Source organism: Dromiciops gliroides, chromosome 3 (assembly GCF_019393635.1).
Source record: "Dromiciops gliroides isolate mDroGli1 chromosome 3, mDroGli1.pri, whole genome shotgun sequence".
Lineage (NCBI taxonomy): Eukaryota > Metazoa > Chordata > Mammalia > Microbiotheria > Microbiotheriidae > Dromiciops > Dromiciops gliroides.
The window spans coordinates 397,427,943-397,448,276 of NC_057863.1; the positions used below are offsets into that span (position 1 = coordinate 397,427,943).

A 20,334-nucleotide genomic window follows, 5' to 3' on the forward strand; every position below is an offset into this window, starting at 1 on the left:
AATCTAGCTCCAGGGATTCTGAACTTCCAAAAACTATAGTCACTTACATTATCCTATACTTCTCTGGCCTGATGGAGCAGTACTATCTTTGGCGATTAGCTCCATCCCTCCCTGGCCAAAAATATTTCTCCCTTCAAGTTTCCCTTACTGATCTTGACAATCATCAGCCATATAGTCCTGTAGATCACAAAGTTCTAGCCTTGGAATTGTGTCTCTCTGTCTCTATTTTTCTATTACTCTCCCACCTTCCTATCTCTTCTGACACTCTGTTTTTATTTCTCTCTTTTTGCCTCTGTCTCTTTCTCTCTGTCCCTGTCCTTGTCTATTGGTCTCTTTCTCTCTTGTATTTTTCATGAACAATTCTCTTTTTATGCTCTACTCTGTATATTGGAAATGCTCATTTCATTTGGGTCTTTATTAAATTTAGAATTTTTAAAATAGAATTTGAAAATATTCAAATAAATATCTGACATTGATATAGAACTGTAAGGCTTGCCAAGTGTATCATATGCATTAGCTCACTCATTTGTGGTTCTTTGTCTCATGCAGTTGTGATTGCTGCTGTGGCCTTTGTCCTCATCTGCCTCCTGCTTGTAATTCTGCATTACATGTTCCGGCACAAGGGCACCTACCACACAAATGAAGACAAGGCACAGAGTTTGCAGAGAGCGCCGAAGAAGCCCTGAAAAACGACCCTACCCTTCAGGATCCTGGAGATGAAAGCAAAAAAGAATATTTTATTTAAGAAAAAGGAATCATTCCCCCTACCAAAAGAAAAAAAAATGTTGGCCACACAGAGACTTTCTTAGGGCTCCCCCATTCCGGAGGATATACCTCACAACACTACATCTGGGAAAGAGGAGAGCCCCAATGCTATGGCTATTTTGAGCAGAAGGTGTTAGCTGCCAGCACCCCCATTTCAAGGCCATTTTCTTTTTCAGGGAGAACTGAATGCCAGATTGGGGGTTATTGATTTCATTTGCAATACAGATGGTCACCATTAAATTCAATGTCATGGGAGCAGGGGCATGGGGTAGGGGAGGGAGTGGAATGGGAAATTTAATCATTAATATAGTGACAGGGCATAATGATATCAAATGTCAGTCCTTGACATTTAGGGAAAACAACAGGTGCCAATGCAAAAAAGGATACCTTAATAGCAGAGGATGCGCATGTCCTGTTGATATATAGCAGAGCTATTGGAAATAAATTTTAAATGGTAACAGAACATTCTGAACTAGATAACATTGTGATTATGTGGAAAAAACAGAAAACATGGCACAGCGCCCTGTCAGGGACTTTCTCATCTGTCTTGTGTATATTTCTTATTTTTAACTATATGGGTGGGTCTGTTTCCATTTTAGATATTTACAAAGCCTAGTATATTCTGCCAACAGCATGGAACAGAAATTTAGAAAACTGATCCCTCAAAAGAAAAAAAAAGGCAGGGTAGGGGGATTGTCTGGACTCATGTAGTCTCTTGAGAGAAGGAAGCTACTGGTATATGATAGTCACAAACCACCAGGGTGAATCTATGGTGAATCCTGGCTGAGCATTCATAGGTTACCTTTCATATTGTCTCAAAGAGTTTTCCTGGAGCAATGGAAGGTTGAGTAATTTGTCTATGGTAACACAGCTACTATGTCTCAGAGGAAGGAATTCCTGTCTTCAAGGTTGGACCTTTATATCTTATGCCACACAAACTTTCAAATGTTGTCACAGATGTACAATCTCAGGACTTCCAAGGTCTCTGATTTCATCAGTGTGAGATCATGGATTCTCTATGCCTTAGAAGCTAGGTTGTATAAATTGTCCTGACCCAAATAATTCATTACTCAAGGCCAAACTTCAGTTATTTGTGTTAGGAAAATTCTCTCCTCTCTCTCTCTCTCTCTCTCTCTCTCTCTCTCTCTCTCTCTCTCTCTCTGTGTCTTCCTCCCTCCCCCCTCCCTCCCTCCTCCCCTCTCTCACTCCACATATATATTATGTATATGTGTGTATGTACACATATAAATAGAAATTTATGCAAATCAATTAACAAATATTCTCTATAGCGAAATATTTTAAAATTACAGCATCTTTTGTTTTTATATATCTTCATTTCTGAATATATTCTTTTCTACCTAGTGATCATTCCTTTTAACATATAAAAAATTAGAAATAATGTAGCAATACTGTTTTTTAAAAATACAAAAACCTATAATTAGATACATAGTAAAGTTATGAATAAACCAATCAATCATCAATAAAGTTAAGACTTCAATCTATCAATGACTCTCAATCTTGCTGAGTCTTCTCAGTTTGGTTATATTCAAAAGGCCGCTGAGGCCAGAAGAAAGGAAAGAAATAGCATCCATTAAATGCCTACTATGTGCCAGGCATTGTGTTAAGCCTCTTTACAAATATTATTCTCATGTAATCCTCATAAACAATCATGGAAGATATGTACTCTTATCATCCTATTTTATACTTAGGGAAATTGAGGATAAATAGAGGTTAAGTGACTTGCTCAGGTTAACAGTTAGGAAGACGTGGTCTAAAGTGGATTTGAACTCAGGTCTTCCAGACTCCATGAATACTGCTCCATGTACTGTGCCACCTAGTGGCCTCCAGTTGCCAGAGTAATCTAGGATCTAATGAAAGCTCAATGTCTCCAGGCTTCATGAATCTGTCAATCTTCCTTCCTGTAAGAGACAGGAAGCAACTGTGGTCTTCTTATTTGCTTAAACCCAGTCAGGGATGGATCAGCTCACTCAGGGATAAACAAGTAAACCATGTTGAAGGGGTCATAGGGATGAATAGTAGACACCATGGTACAGTGGTCAGAGCACCAAGACACTGTCAGTTTAAACAAGTGAAATTGTGTTCTTACCTTTCCTTTTTCATCTGCAGAATGATGTGGCTAGAGACTCAATAAGGTCAAATCCCTCTCTCTACAAGTTCTATGAATCTGTAAGTGGGTGCTTGGTATTACCTTTTAGGACAATGAAGGGAAATTTCCTGATGTTCATTAAAAAAGATGTGTATTATCCTCAAAGTTGTAAGAAATCTCATTGGAAAGCAGAAGCCCCTGGCAGTGTTCTTGAAAAAATTCCTCTCCTCACCCCACCCCAATCTGTTGATTTTTCATCATTTTTTTTTTAAATCTGTCTGGAATCTGCCAGCCCCTTCAGAACTTCTCTTTTGCTTAGATCTATAGTTTGCTTGCTTCCTGTTATTTTAGTTTTCTAAAACCACAGAATGTGATGTGGATCTGTGGAAAATTGGGAGGAGTGAGATTAGGCTATATAAATGCTAGATGATTGATCTAGCACTTGGAAGAGAAACCAAGGGTCATCTAGTCCAACCCTTTTACATAAGTAAAGATGAAACAGTAGGTAAGTACTATTATCTAACATTTACATAGCACTTACTTTGTGCCAGGCACTGTGTTAAGTGCTTTATGATTATCTCATTTGATCATCACAACAGCCCTGGGAGATGGGTGCCATTATTATCCCCATTTTATAGATGAGGAAACTGAGGATGATAGGGATCAAGTGATTTGCCCAGGGTAACCACAGCTAGTAAGTATCTAAGGTCACATTTGAACTCAGGTCTTCTTAATTCCCAAACCCAGGTGCCCCCTAGCTGCCCTCTAATGGAGACCTGGGAAAGTTAAATAACTTGCCCAACTTCACAACAGGCAGTAAGCATGACAGATGGCATCTGAGTCCCAGGTCCTCTTACTCCAGAGCTGGTGCAGCTCTAAAACTGACTTCCTGCTACCAGTAGTAAATATGCTTCCATGGCCAATGAAATGGCAGAAACCATAGGCACTCCTATAGACCTTCTGTGCTAAACTCTTCTCCTTTTGTTCCCGCCTAGCATTGCAAAGGAATGTTATGGTGAAATTCAATTCATTCCTAGTGAATTGTGAATGGAAAACCGAGAACAGATGCAGTCATCTAATAAGCCAGAAAATCTTGCAGGTGGGGCCTTTTGAATCTGTGGGAATATTTCCAAATTTTTCCAAAGGAGGCCATTGGTTATGGGATCACTGGAAGCAACATGTCAGCTCAATTTTTGTCCCATACCAGGAGGGACAGAAGAAGAAAAACGTACCTTTACATACATATACATATCTATGTCTATATCTATACACATATACTTTTTAATCAATGCAATATAGTTCACTCCAAGTTAAGTCTTTACCAAGCACTTACTGTATACCCAGCCCTGCTTACTAGTTGCCAACAATGTGAGGTTAAAAAAAAATTTTATTTATATATATATATATATATATATATATATATATATATATATATATATATATATATATATTCCTGATCTAAGAGAGCCTACAGTCTACTTAAGTATTATTAGCAGGTGCATGAAAGACTTAAAATAATAGTAAAATATGATTCATACCACATATTTTTACATATATATATATGCACATATTTTTACATAATACATTTGCATCTGGTGAGTACATGGAGTGACAAATGGAAACAGACATACACATATGTACACGTACAAATGAAAGCATACCTTGTTGAAGCCCATTAACCCAAGAAATTTTTTTGTTGTTGATGAAAGTATGGAACTGGGTTTCCTTAATTAAGAAATGGCTGTACTATTCCTCAGTGTGTTTGCTCCCATGCACAGATATTTTGGTCAGAAACCCCTATGTGTCAAGTCCATACAATCTGATGATGTTGTTGAATTTGCTGGGAAGACCCAGGCATTTTTACCAGCACCCATATCCCTTGGTGTATATAGTCCTGACCTATTGAATATTGTGTAATAGTTAACCTTCCCCAAACTCCAACTTTGCTTTAAGCCTATAGATGGTCTCAAAACAGCAACAACAAGTCAAGTCTCACTAAGACAGAGTAAGCTGCTCAGTGATCCTAGAGCCATACCCAAGAGGTATGACAGGAGGGGGGAAGAAGGGAATGGAGGCAAGCAATGTTTAAGTGAAGATTAAAAGTACTACAACTATGTGGCACTGTATAGAATTGGTCTGTACTCCAATCTTTCCTTTCCCTTCACTACAGTGACTTGGAAGTCACAGGTCAGGTCTCAAGGTCAATACTCTCTCTGTAGGAAGAGGGATAGCATTGACACTCCCTGGGATGAGGTAGATAGTGACAACAGATTGATTTCTAAATGTCAATATACAGTAGTATTCAAGGAGAAATAATTCAAAAGGAATCAAACAATGAACAAGCATGTACAAAGTCCTTAGCATGTAACAGCCATGGTGTTGTGTGCTGGGGTGTATGAATACAAGAATGAAATAATCTCTCCTCTCAGGGAGCTTTTATTCTAACAGAATAAGTGTTTAGCTACCTCTCAAGTGACTTATGTGACCAGGGATTAACTGTTTGCAGGAAAAGACCAGAAATTAACTATTTGCAAACTCCTACTTGGGAATCCTATGGACCATATGAAATCTTTCCAGTTGGGGAAAAAGTATTCACTTCTATTGAAAGATACACTCCATCACTCTCTTTATATCAATTTTTGTCGTGCCCAATGAGATTGTCCTTAAAAATGAAAGCATCCATACAAAATATGAAATACTCTACAAATGTGATAAATTATTTGTTTTTATATGATAGTTGACATGATAAGAATTAATTCATTTCAGGGCAAAGACTAATTAGGTCAGTGTTTTGGAGGAGGTGCCAAGTAGGAATGAGTTCAATTTCTAGAAAGGGCAAGTCTGGGGAATACTGTTATGTTATTGAAGAGTGAAGGCTTTCGAATTGTAACCCAGAATACCACCTTATCTCCCAGAATACCAAGAATCCACAAGGCACTGGTTCTGGAGTCAAAGGACTTGCTTTCCACATTCTACCTATGATACTCACTATCTTTATGGCCCCAGGCTGGGCAAGTCACTCCCTAGACCGCAATTTCAACTGTAAAATCGCTCAATCAATAACCATTTTGTTAAGTGTCTATAATGTGCCAGGCACTGTGCTAAGTGTGAGTTGAACTAGATGGCCTCTGAGAGTCTTTTCAAATCAAGATTTATGGTCCTTTGGTCCAGTGATCCTATATATAAAAATTACCAGAGTTTAATTATATCACATGTGCACACACAAGCGTGCATTCATGCACACACATATACACACACAGGTTGCTGCCACTTAACACCTATTCCAATTTCTCCTCTGTGCTGTACCAATGATGACCACAAGCTTTCAAACATAACCCTGAGAAAATTTATTTTTATTCCTCTCTGCCTTGTCTAGGCCAGGTGTCTGTTGTAAATAGTCACTGAACCATGTTAAGGACATGGGGAGCATTAAGAGCCAACCACCTTTCTGCTTCATAGGTTGGAGGACACATGGAATTTTCTGATGCATGTGAAAACAATGCAGGTTTCCCACTGATTGACAGATTGATGAGAAATACTAATGAAAAGTTGGATAATCCACTTGGAATATTGGATCTTTTAATTGCCTGGGAATCTGGCATCTTTACTCTCAGGGAATCTGGGGCACTGTGGCATCCATCCCTTACTGGGATTTTGGTTTTGTTTTAAGAGGTACTGTTTCAGGGCAGCTAGATGGTGTAGTGGATAGAGCACCGGCCCTGGAGTCAGGAGTACCTGAGTTCAAATCTGGCCTTAGACACTTAATACTTACTAGCTGTGTGACCCTGGGCAAGTCACTTAACCCCAATTGCCTCACTAAAAAAAAAGGTACTGCTTCACCCAATAGAAAAATTCTCTCTAATGGTGGATTTCATACACTATGTCAGTATTTTGATTATGTCATCCCCTTATTCAGTAAACACCAGGGCCTTCCCAACACATCCTCTTCAATCCAGTGACGTTGGCCTCCTTCCTGGCTGTCCCACAAAGAAGACACTCCATCTCTCATCTCTGGGCATTCTCTCTGGCTGTCTCCCATGCCTGGAATGTTCTCCTTCCTCCACTCTGACCAATGACCTCCCTGGCTTCCTTTAAGTTCCAACTAAAATCCCACCTCCTACAGGAATCCTTCCTCAACTTCTTAATTTTAGTGCCTTTCCTCTGTTAATTAGTTCTTATTTATCATTGCTCTAGCTTGCTTTGTACACTTGTTTGGCATGTTGTCTCCTCCATTAAATTGTAATCTCCTTGAGCTCAGGGACTGTCTTTTGTCTCTTTCTGTATTCCCAGCACTTAACACAGTACATGGCATATAGTAGGTACTTAATAAATGTTCATTGAATGAATGAACAGAATAGGTAGCCAATAAGAGATCATAAAAAAGTAAACAGCTACCTACTCTGCATATATGGCTAGAATCCTTGAATAAAAGAGAAGGCTATACAAGAACTTCCTAAATCCCAGATGTGACTGCCTTATCTTGGTAGGGAGCAAAGACTTAGCAGGAGAGAGCATTCTCATCAAGCTCTCCACAGGTACTCTCTCAGTAGAGATGACTCAATTTGCCTTTCTGCTGACTCTATCCTACTCATAGCCAATATACTCGCCCTCACTCTCAGATATGCATCTTTTACTGACAGGGCAAGACCTGTCAGAGCACCATGGAGCCCAGCATGATCATGGTCTCATATGTCTCTCAAGACAATTCAGCAAAGAAATGCTGATTCTATGGGCAAAAATTCAAAATAGACTGAGCCAAAAAACTCAATCCTAGTTGTCATGTTTTTGTCAATTAGCTGTGTGATCTTGGGGAAGTCACTTAGCCTCACTAGCCTAGTTTACTTGCTAAAGGGCAATATTAATACCTACCCTAACCAGCTAACAAAATGGAAAAAAAATAAGAATAAAGATAACAATCACTGTCAAAGTGTTTTGGAAAGTGAAAGTCCTCTACAATTATAGAGGATTCTTATTAAACATGATATAGTGTGAAGTATGAACTATTATTTATTGTCCATATTTTAGAATAAAACTGTTCCTAATTCCTAGAAATAGATTAGAACTACTGGGACTCCTATAAAAAGAGCACTAGCCTGAAAGTCAGGAGGACTAGATTAAAGGATTATAGATTTAGAGCTAGAAGGGACTGTAGAAGTCATATACTCTAATGCTTACATTTTACAGATAAGGCAACTGAGACCTAGAGACATAGCCTCTTGCAAAGGTCACATTAGCTAGTGAGTGGCAGAGCTGAGATTCAAACTTCTTTCCTCTAACTCCAAATGCAGTACTCTCTCACTGCATTCTGCCACTAAATTATGGGGGTATTTGTTTCTCTGAGCTTCAATTTCTTCATCTGTAAAATGAGTCAGTGGAGTGGGACAAAGGACTCTTGCAACTCTAATGTTTTATGATTTTACATTAGGATCCACAGCGCCAGAGCTTCAAGAAATTCCAAACACATACAGTGTTCCCATCGCTCCAGTCACCCCTGCTGTTTAGTCTAGATTTTAAATAGTTGAACCTATCCTCCAGAGTGAGAAATGGGTCTCATCCATTCAGCAGAATGGATGGCAGAGGGTTGCAGAATTCTTGCCAATGACTATGTAAATGGTTGTGGGTTTTTTTTTTTCCTAATGCAGATAGATCTCCTGTTGATTTTATCTTGTTTATGCTTCTCCACAGGAGAGGATAGCAGATTGTTCTTCATTCCTTTATTTAATGATATTTATCATCTTAGTAACATGTACAGTTTCAGGCCAGCAGGATGTGAACTCTGTGAGCCAAAAGCCAAGCACCAGATAGGTCAATGATTTCCCTTAACTACAGGCCCACCCTCTCAACATGAAATCAAAGCTTGCCTTCTGCTTGATGAGCTAGGTTAAAGGGATAAAGCAAAACAGCCTTCCACCATCTTTCATTGTTGGTTTGTAAGAAAAAGACAGTCAGCCTACATAGCACATAGCATTGTTAGTTGTCTGTTTTTAGTGGTTTATTGTTATGGGGGGAAAAAGAGTCCCACAGCTGCCAGCATCTCTTATCCTGGACTCTTATTGGCAAAGTCAGTGCAACAATAATTGTGCAGAAGGGAATTAGACAAGCTCCAAATCTGAGGTCATCTTCTAATCAGCAATCATTCTTGCAACCTTAACAGAACTTGGAAGCCAGAGCCCACACTGGGCCTCAAGGTCTTTAACTTCTGGCTGAACCTGTAGTCAGTTGTTTGTTTTGAAAGTAGCTGAAATGATTTTTTAAAGTCAATAAGTACTTAGGAAAAAATCTGTATTCAATGATATCTCTAAAGAGCATGTCTACTTAGCTAGCCCCATGGAGATTGCTGCTCCTCAACCCATGATATCTCAGGAAGAGGTTTTTTGTTGGCTCTTTCATTAAAAATTTATTTTGTTTGTGTTGACTAGAGGAAATGTTAAAAAAGAGAGAGATTTCTGAGCAAATACAATGGTTGGACCCAGTTCTCCACAGCCAGAGAGTAAATTTTCATCCTGAAAACACAAGAGAATCCTCTTTTCTATATGGAAGAATGAGAACCTTACCCTAATTGTTTGCCATGGACCTGAAGTTACCCTGGAATTTGCCCAAAGAGTAAATAATTTTAGGTGCCCATCCAATGAGTTATATGGCCCATAAGTATAGTGGAGGGACACACTCACAAGGCCTCTTTAACACTTCAGTTTGGATATGGGATGGACTGATTTTATCAGCATCACATAGAAACAGGCCAAGGCTTCCCCTTTGCCTAACACATACACAATTATCCTCTTAAAACCTAGGATGAGAAGAGATGGTAGGGTAAAAAAAAAAACCCGTATTCTGAGATTTCATAAATATTGAAGAGGTCCCTCTACCCTTCAAATATCTACCCTACTGATGGCTAAAATAACACCATTCCATCATGAAAGTAATTCCTTTAGGGTAAGCATTCATCTCTCCAGGGTCCTCCTTTAAAATATAAATGTCCCAAGTAAGGGGATACAGTAAATCCCCAACCCCACTATATAAAATGGGTTTATCAGTTTCCATTGTTCCACAAGAGAAGAAGCATGTGACAAAGTGAGAGCACTGAGTACCCGAGGCCAGGAGGTGCTAAAGGATGAAACAGAAATAAGATGTGAAAATGTGTGTGAACCTGGAGGTAGAGAAGTGTTGTGAAAGAAAGAATATGGAAAGGGAATGGAATGTCAAAGACAAACCACTGAATTCATAATTTTTCCATAAGTGTTTTTTGGCCTAAATCTTTTCTTTCATTTATTGAAGAATTGATCAAAGAAAATATTCTGAAGGTCCAACTTCAAGCAGAAGGAGGAGGAGAAGAAAGAAGAGAAAGATGTGGAGGAGGAAAAGGAGAAGAAGAAGGAGAAGGAAGAGAGGGAGAAGGAGAGGGAGAGGGAGAAGAAGGAGAAGGAGAAGGAAGAGAAGAAGAAGAAGAAGAAGAAGAAGAAGAAGAAGAAGAAGAAGAAGAAGAAGAAGAAGAGGAAGAGGAAGAGGAAGAAGAGGAAGGAGAGAGGAGAGAAGAGGAGGAGGAGTTTCTGACAAGTTTACAGAGGTCTAAGCACATCTTAAGTCTCTGTTGTATCCAATTTAAAATTCAATTCAAGTGTTACTGCTAGAAGGGACCTTAGGGATTGTCTGGCCCAAGTTCCTTGTTTGACAGGGAAGGAAAGGGAAGCCCCGAGATATTGGGTGGTTTGCCCAGGGTCACAAAGTTGCTAAATTCTTTTGATTGCTAGTCTAGTGTTATTTCCCACCAAAAGAAATGGATTATCAGGATATTAGTTGTGTTGAGTAGATTTTGGCTTTGTTTTTAAAATGGTCTCAGAAAATTTCCAAAATGCCTACTTTTGCTACAATGATCTCCCATATATAAAATGTACCCCCATGGGAAAACATTTCAATCAAAGCTATATTAAGCATCTATTATGTACAAGACACAATGCTCAGTACTAGGGAGGCAGAGATGAAAAACGGTATAATCCCCATTCTGAAGGAGTATGCAATCTAATAGGAAAAAAGGAAGTGTTCCCTTAGGATAGGATGGCCTGGCTGGGTTTTCTTGAAGGAGACAGAAGAGAAAAGGGAAAACACCTAAGGAAGCTAGGGAACAACATTGGCTTGGGAGTCAAGAGAGCTGAATTCTAAGCCCAGGGCTGCCATTAATTTGTTCAATGACTTTAAATCATTTGCTTACATGGTTCAGTGGAAAGAGCACTGGTTTTGTAGACTGGAGACATGCTATCAAAGGAGAATGTTGTAGAAATAGACGAACTCATTCATTTTGCCCGGCTAGGTAACTTCATGCTGATCCAAAATGACTACAAAGAGTGGAACCAAGACTGATCTGGAATAAAGGGAGTGTGTTATGATACCAAGTGTCCTCTCACACCTGAGATATGAGTTTCCCTGAGAGCTCTGTTTATGGGGCCAAGTTGGAAGGCCCTGTTTTAATGGGGGATAGGGGTGGATATTTGGCACTGGGAAAGCATTTTTTGGTAGGTGTTGAAGGCCCTCAGGTTTTGAAGGAATGTAAGGGGCTCCAGCCAGCACTCCAGCCATAGTCAGTCCACAGGCATTTATGTAGTACATAGTATATTGTTAAGGGCTAATAAGCTTTAGCAAGAGTTAGGCTTTTAAGCATTTATTAAGGAGAATAAAAATTTGGTAAAGAGAGAGAGAAAGGCCTACATTCATCTATCTATTAAAGGGAGAGCGCATTTCTAGCTCCCTTCTCCACCAGAGTCCTCAGGAAAAAGCCCCAGTCAGAGCACCAGGCTCCCCCTTCTTCCTCCCACAAGCAAACGTCACTTCCTGACACCAAAGAAAAGAAGCATGGTCTTGCCCTCAAAGACCTTCACCTCATGAGCGGAGCTCTTCTACAGTAAGTCTCTAGCAGGTGGCGTCATTCCAATCCTTACAATATGCAAGGCACTGCGGGGAGGCAAAGCAAAGCATCAAGCATTTATCAAGAGCTTACTCTGTGCTAGGCACTGTGCTAAGTGCTGGGGATACAAGGAAAGGAAAAAAACAGTCTTGCCTTTGAGAAGCTCACATTATAATGGGGAGTCAACAAGTAAATAAGCAAGTATGTGCAAGATATATACAGAGTAGATGAAAGATAATCTAAGATAAAAGGCCCTGCCAAGGCATTGGGTAGAGGAGGGACAGGGCGTAGGAAAGGTCTCTTGCAGAAGATTAAAAAAAGCCAGGAAAGCAAAGAGATAGAGGTCCCGCTATTCTCCAGGCATGGGAGACCCATGCAAAGGAATGCAGTTTTTTTCATTGTTGTTCAGTCATTTCAGTTGCGTCTGACTCTTCATGGTTCCATTTGGGGTTTTCTTGACAAAGATACTGGGAGTGGTTCTCTATTTCCTTGTCCAGCTCATTTTACCTTTACTCTACCCACTGTGCCACCTAGCTGCCCATTGTAAAGCAGAGTCGGGAAATATGGTATGAGGGATGAATGGCAAGTGTAGGCCAGTGTAGCTGATTCATCAAGTATGTGGATGGCAGTAAAAGGTAAAAAGACTGGAAAGATTGGAAAAGGGCCAGTTTGTGAAGGATTATACCATGCATTTAGAACTAGAAATGACATAAAAGGTAACTAATCTGACTCTCTCCTTTTTTAGATGAGGAAGCTCACATGACTAGTAAATGTCAAACCACAAAGGATTTGAACCCAAGTCCTTTACTTCAAAATGTATTCTTTTACTATGGTACCATGATGATTCCCTAACTTTGTAGGGAGTGCACTGAGAATGGGAACAAAGAAGTCTGGGTCCTAATCCCAGCTGCTTTGCAGTCTTATTATATGGCCTTGGATAAGTCAAATTCATGTGACTATCAGACAACAGACTTAGAGGCAGAAGGTACTTTATATCTCTGTCCCAGTCTTGCTATCTGTACTAAGAATAATAGTCATAGTCTACAGTTAGGTGGTGTTTTATGGTTATATAGGACTTTTAAGAAAAACTCACATTTAAATAGTGCTTCAGGGGGCAGCTAGGTGGCCCAGTGGATAGAGCACCGGCCCTGGAGTCAGGAGTACCTGAGTTCAAATCCAGCCTCAGATATTTGACACTAGCTATGTGACCCTGGGCAAGTCATTTAACCCCAATTGCCTCACAAAAAAATAAACAAATTAATTAATTAATTAATTAATAGTGCTTCAAACACTTGCCCCACAATAACCTTGTAGGAATAAGTAGTGTAAATATCATTATCTTTATTTTATGAATACAGTTGGAAAATGTGAGATCCTGGATTTGAACCCAGTTTTGCTGACTACAAATCTTGTAGTCTTTTCATTATATTATTATCTATCTTCTCATTTGATACTTCTACCCACTCCCCTTAAGGTAGCTAAAATAAATGTTTTCCTCCATGTTTGGGTGGCTAGGTGGCACAGTGGATAGAGTTCTGGGCCTGGAATCAGAAAGACTCATGTTCCTAAATTCAAATATGACCTGTGTGACCCTCGGCAAATCACTTAACGTTGTTTGCCTCAGTTTCCTCATCTATAAAATGAGCTGGAAAAGGAAATGGCAAGCCATTTCAGTATCTTTGTGAAGAAAACCCTAAGGTTGGTTATAGTCAGACATGACTGAAAAATAACTGAATAAAAATACCCACATGTTATGAAAAAACAGGCTCTAGGAAATTGTGATTTGCCCAAGGTCACATGGTAGTTGAGGCAACATTTGAATCCTGACCTAACACTAAGTCCAGTTCCTTTTCCATGATAAACATGACTCATCCCACCTCCACTGGAATGCTGTGTGGATAAATGAGATCATCGATGTGACAATGTTTTGGAAAGAAGCTTGTTTGGCAGTAATCTTATTTCCCCAGTCTGCCTTCATTGGAAGGACTGATGGAGTCTATATACAGAGATTTCCTGGATCTTTTTTTTCTAGAACCAGCAAAACATTGTACCTTATCTCTCCCTACTCCCCATCCTGGGCCATAGCTTCTGTGGACAGATGTCTGTGTAAACAAAACAAAACAACTGATGTCATTGGTCCCAATTCTTTTTATATAGCTCCCAATACCACTCACAGCCCTGGGTCAGCTAAATGTGGGACTTTCTCCATTGAAACCTTTTCACAAATGTTAGCTCTCTCTTAGAAAAGGAGGGAAAGGGTTGTGGTAGTATTCTTATAACCCCAGGCATGCAGATGTAGCCAGATAGACATGGAAAGCTATTTTTGGTCAATCTACAGCTGAAACATTGAGCATGTGCCCTCTCTACATGATTTGAGAAGTGTAGCAGAATTGGCTCTGGTTAAATTTAGATTGGAGGCCACCCGAGGATGCCAGATGCTACAGGTTTGGGTGATAATCTAGTTAGTAGAAAGAGCTCTGTCCTATGAGACCTGGCTTCTGGTCCTAGCTTTTCCATAAACTCATTGTTTGATGTTAGTAAGTCACACAGCCGTGGTCTTGCTTCAGTCTCCTCGTTTGTCAGATGAAAGAGTTGGAATGCTGATCCCTTTCATCTCCAAATATTCTTATTCAGAGTCACAAGCCTGAGATTTTATTGCTTCTGGACTAGTGCAGTCAGGGCCTTAAAACCTTCCCAATGGCAATTAACATCATTTAATAACACTTGGAAGGAAGTAAAGTGGGACAGGGATTCAAATCAGGTAACATGAGAGATGGTCTGGAAGCCATAAGCCTTTAACCCTGGAGGACCTGGGTTAAAGTCCTGCCCTTGACATATACTAGTTGTACAAACATGGGTAAGTCACTAAGACTATTTAACCTACAGAGAAGTCACTCTCCCGAACTGGTAGGAAGTTTCCTTGCCTGGAGTCCCCAATGCCAAAAAAATCACAAATACAGTCCCAATTCCTATGTACAAGTTTTAGGTGCTAAGGATACAAAGACAAAATTAAACCCTAAAGGAACTTCTGTAAAGCCTAGGACTTCCCCTCTCTTACCTTCCCCCCACCCCATCCAAAGTGACTTAAACCAGATTCTGGGTACTTTATCAGAATCCTCTCCAAACCATATCTCAAAAGCAATCACCATTGTGCTGACTTTCACTATTTAGATAGAGAGCACACTTATTTCAAAACAAAAGTATTTTGGGGCAGCTAAGTGGCACAGTGGATAAAGCTCTGGCCCTGGATTCAGGAGTACCTGAGTTCAAATCTGGCCTCAGACACTTGACACTTACTAGCTGTGTGACCCTGGGCAAGTCACTTAACCCCCACTGCCTTGCAAACAAAAAAAAATCAAAAAACAAACAAAAAAAAGCATTTTAATGTAATAAGATAGAAATAAAAGTAACAAGAGAACATCCCCTCATAAACCTAGAGTTCACTATTTTACAAATACAGTGAACTGTTCACTTAATGGCAAATGCTGAGAGATCCCATGTGTCCAGAGCTTACAGTGCTCCTTGTTTGCTATCATTTCTCTTCCCCAACTGGTCCTTAGCTATACAGAAATGGTAGGAATGCCTAATACTTTGTCCACTAGCCACTGGGGCTGCCTATGATAAGCCTCCTTCTCACATGGGAGGGCTACAACTCTTTTGAGTTAGCTCTTTTGGCCTCCTACTGGGATTACACTATAATATTCAGGTAATCACTTGCTTCTCTGTCCACAGAGGTCACAGTGATTATGAAGCCTCTCTCCAAAAACTCTTTCAGCCAAAGACTATAACACAATTTTCCTCAGAAAAGCTGCATTGACAGGTAGCATATACTTATGTCTACTCTGAAGCCTTCACCTCCACTCTCATCTGACTTATCAAAGTGAGCGATGACTTAACAAATTAAACATTGGTCTCTCGATATATTCTTGAGGGTATGAAACATATATACAGATAAATAATAGATAGCAATCTGTGGATCATGGAAGGCTTTATGGAGGAGGTATCAATTGATCTGAGTCTTGAAGGATGAAAAGGACTCTGAGAGACAGAGTAGAAGAAGATTGGCATGGCACAATACCATTGTGAATGATCAGACCCAGGAAGAAAAATGTTGAGTTTGGGGAACAATAAGGAGTCAAATTTAGCTGAAATTGAGAGAAAAAGAAGTCTGGCCAGAGAGATTGGGGCCAGATTGTCAACAGTATTGAATCCTAAACTAAAGTGTTTATATTTTAGCCTAGAAGCAATAGGGAACAGCTGTCACATCCTATTCTACCAAAGAGTCCCCGAAGCAACGGACAGAGTGTCCCTCACGTAGTAGGATTTAGGAAAGACTTGCTGACTGAACAACTGATTTCAGTGAGACTGATCCCTCTCTCAGGTGGAGACTTTGATACCAAAGGAAATCAGCCCTCTCCGCATGGACCTCTACACTACCACTGCCCCCTAGATATGTTTCCTATTGAAGAAGTCAGGCCTATCCAAATTTTTCAATGTCCCCTTGGCATGCTCAACCTAGAAAAGGGATGAAAAAAATTCAATCACTGCTTCCAAATGTGATGTTTGTTCATAACAGCTATTTTTCCTTCATCCCTGTTCTACCAGCACTGAAATTTGGGGCTGACAAATAGTATGGGCAAGGTCTATCTTTCAGAATGGTCCACCCCCAAAACCAGTATTATGGAGCAACAAGCCTGTTTTATAGGAAATCAACCCCATCTCATGAATATGAAGAATTTGCTAGTTCTCAGCTTCAGAATCTTTCTGACCACTGCTAATTTGCTTTGAGCTTGAAGGACTGAGGGCTCTCCAAAGAACTTTAGATTGTCTCAAGGTAGTTGTAAAATTCATTCAAACATTCTTTCCCCATTAACAAACATAGGGCACTTGGGGCACTGGAGTCTCCCCATTCCCAACTGCAACTTTGACCCATTAGAAATAGCCAACCTTTTCTGCTCCCAGACCCACAGAAACCTAGAACTCACAGAGAAGTATTAGACCTATTGGTGAGAGAACTTCTAGGTGAACTTTGCTATATGCTTCATACTGAACAAAAAAAAAAAAGAAGAAGAAAAATTCAGTGCATTCTCAGTAAATAATCTCCAGAACTGTTCTTTACCAAAGCAGAGGTGACTCCATTTTTTCTGTAATCTCACCTATGTATCTTATTCATAAATCATGACTTCCTGGGGTACAGTGTGATCCATAAGGCCCTTAAAATTCCATGAGTCATTCAAGGCATATAAAATTCTAGAGAAACTTTCAGGTTATCATTGAAATCCCTAATTTCATTCATTCTTAAGAATAGGGAAAATGAGTGGTAGAAACTCCAGGCAGATACACTAAACCCAGAAAAGGACAAACTTAGGAAATTTTAGCAGAATAGTATTAGGAGGGAGAGTTCTTAACCTGGAATACATGGAAACTTTCCCCCATAGGGTCTGTGAATAGATTCCAGGGGATCCATGAAATCAGATAGAGGAAATAATACATCCTTATTTTCACTAACATTTGGTTTCTTTTGTAATCCTATGAGGTTGGGTTTCTTTTTTAATTTTGTGCATTTACATTTTTTTTTTCTGAGAATGGGTCCATAGGCTTCACTAGGAGAAAAAATAAATTAACGATTATCTGCTCTATTCTAACTTTCATTTGTGCAGAAGAGGCAACTGAGGCCTAGAGAAAGTTACTTGCCCAAGGTCACACAGCTAGTCAATGAGAGAACCACAACAGAACACAAGTCTTCTGCTCTAGCGCCCTTTTCACCGCAATACACCAACATCTTAGAAAGCACTGGCCCAGGGGCCAGAAGGCCTAAGTACAAATTCCATCTCAAACACTTGCCAGACAGGTGACCTTGGGTAAGTCTTTTACCCTTTTTTAGCCTCATTTCCCTTACCTATAAACTGAGGAGACTAGATAGGGGAGTCTCTGAGGTCCTTTCCAGCTCTTCTATTTACACTGACTCCATCCTGTTTCAGTTAAACCCACATTTCTTCTCAGGTACTTCAAAGTATTTAGAAATAATTTCTATCTTTTAAATTAATTTTCTGTCTATCTTCTATGAAAGTTTAGTTAAGAAGACGAAAGCTTTAGGTAGGGGTGGGGGAAGGAGGAACGGATGTTGTGGGGGAAGGATCCTTCCTAGAAGTGAAATGAGAACATAGGGCACTTGACTAAGATATGGAGGGCAGGTGGGTTTGCCAATATCCCTACAGAAGTACTCAGCATAGTACTTGGCACATAGGAGGTACTTAAGAAATGCTTTCTGGTATAGATGGGGAAATCAAGGCACAGGGAACTTAAGTGATTTATCTTGTGTCTCATAGCTAGTAAATATCTGAAGTAGGATTTGAACTCAGGCCTTCTTGATTCAAGTGGTGCCCCCTATTCCCTTCATCATACTACCAACTACTTTGAGTATTAAAGCTAGGACTCAGACTCTCAGGCCACTACTCTTTCTTCAGGATGACACTGAAAAGTTAAAAATGCAAGTTAAAAATGAGTCTATGTTCCTGCCTTGACTTTATCAAACAACTTCTGCAAGATGTCATCTCTCCTGGAAGCAAGGTGGCTTTTACAGAAGTGACACATAGAGAAAGAATAGTTTATCCAGGTTCATGTAAAGTTTTACAAAGTTTAAAGTTATACATAAATGCTTGTTTTTGCTAAAAAATGTTTTGGAAAGAAGCTTTTTTGGGGGGCAGCTAGGTGGCACAGTGGATAAAGCACCAGCCCTGGATTCAGGAGTACCTGAGTTCAAATCCAGCCTCAGACACTTGACACTTACTAGCTGTGTGACCCTGGGCAAGTCACTTAACCCCCCATTGCCCCGCAAAAAAAAAAAAAAAAAAAAAAAAAAAGAAGCTTGTTTGGAAGTACTCAATTACCCAATCTGATTTCATTGGAAGGACTGATGGAGCATATATACAGAAATGTCCTAGATCTTTTTTTTTTCTAGAACCAGCAAAACATTTTACCTTGGTTTGAGTGGGGTCCAGTGGAAGAGATGATATTGAGGACAAGGAATTCCAGATCCTGGAACACCATCAATAGTCCTTGCCAAAATGGCATTCTTGCAGAAGTAGGTACATGTTTTGGTATATCAAGCCAAAGAACAACTCATTCACATCCAGCTCTACCCTGCTTCTGGAGAGGCCCAATATCTCCATAATCAGCCCCTTGGATACAGAGTAGTAAAGCTGAGTCTGTTGGGGCATCCCACCAGCAAGCCCTTCCCCTAATTTCTCGATACCACCATCCATCCTTGGTAAAGGCCACATGTCCTGGGACTGGCAGCCTAAGTTATTATGATCATCTGCCTAGACTCTGCTCTCTTGACACCATTCTAATAATAAACATTTTTATTTGAAATTTTGAGCTCCTTCTCCCTTCTCCCCAAGGAGGTGAGCAATCAGATATACAGAAGCAATTATGTAAAACATTACCATATTCGTAATTATGACACCATTCTAAGTCTAGAATGAGCTTCTGTTCTGGTGCTGATTCTTTGACTGTTGTTGGGCTTCCTCTGGCTGCCACCTCATTCATTGGTCAAATTGAAGCAAGAGACAGATTTTGGAGACAGTGACCAGTGGATGACTCTACCCCACTTGTTTACTTAGAATATAAGGCCCTTGGAGGAAGAGACTATCATTTTTGTCTTTGAATCTCCAGAAGCTCTGGGACAGTGCCTGCTATGCAATAAATGATTGTGGATCAATTGATTGTTCTACTTCCCTATTCTCAGATTACTGTCATAACTTATACCCTCTACCCACAGGGGAGTGGTTTATAAATAAAGATCAATTCTTAATTAGAGAAATTCCAGAAAACAATTATAAACAATTCCTTGCATATAAGTAATGTCATAGAATTCACACATACCACCATCAAGGTCTGATGTAGTAAGCAGCTACCTTCATGGAATATTTAAGAAGTTATCTTTGTGGTCTTAAATCTCTTCCCCTATAGCTTCCCCATAGGAATTACTCAAAGTTTTAAAAGCATTATTTCTAGAGGGGACAGCTAGGTGGCACAATGGGCAGAGTGCTTGGCCTGGAGTCAGGAAGATTCATCTTCATGAGTTCAAATCTGGCCTCAGACACTTACTAGCTATGTGACCCTAGGCAAATTATTTAATCCTGTTTGCCTCAGTTTTCTCATCTGTAAAATAAGCTGGAGAAGGAAATGGCAAACCACTTCAGTATCTTTTCCAAAAACAAAACAAAACAAATGGGATTATAGAGTGGATCATGACAGAAACAACTAAACAAAAAACAACAAATTATTTCCAGAGGGAAATAGGGTAGAACAATGTATTACCCAAGAAGTTTATTCACTCCCTTTAACACCTTAGCATGGATAAGTGTATTCAATTAACTCAAAGCTAAGAGCTAGACTTTAAGAGGACAAGATTTTTGGACAAATGTATTTTATGGTAATAAGTAGCCAGGAAAGATCTATAGTTGTCTCTATTAGATCTGTAACTAGCATTTTTGTTGCCAGGGCAATTCTGTTGAGGTTGGGGAAAAAAGAGATCCCAGGAAACCATTAGGCAGCTATT

General features: G+C 39.8%; 1 protein-coding gene across 1 annotated transcript in view; it reads left to right on the forward strand.

Annotated features, from left to right (window-relative positions):
- GYPC (glycophorin C (Gerbich blood group)) overlaps window positions 1-1,933 on the forward strand; it is a 95,128-nt gene extending 93,195 nt beyond the window's left edge. The window contains 2 exon segments of the mRNA XM_043995835.1: window positions 550-645; window positions 648-1,933. Of these exon segments, the coding sequence (XP_043851770.1) occupies window positions 550-645; window positions 648-745 (194 nt within the window). The 3' untranslated portion in view covers window positions 746-1,933.
- Window positions 1,934-20,334: the final 18,401 nt, after the last annotated feature.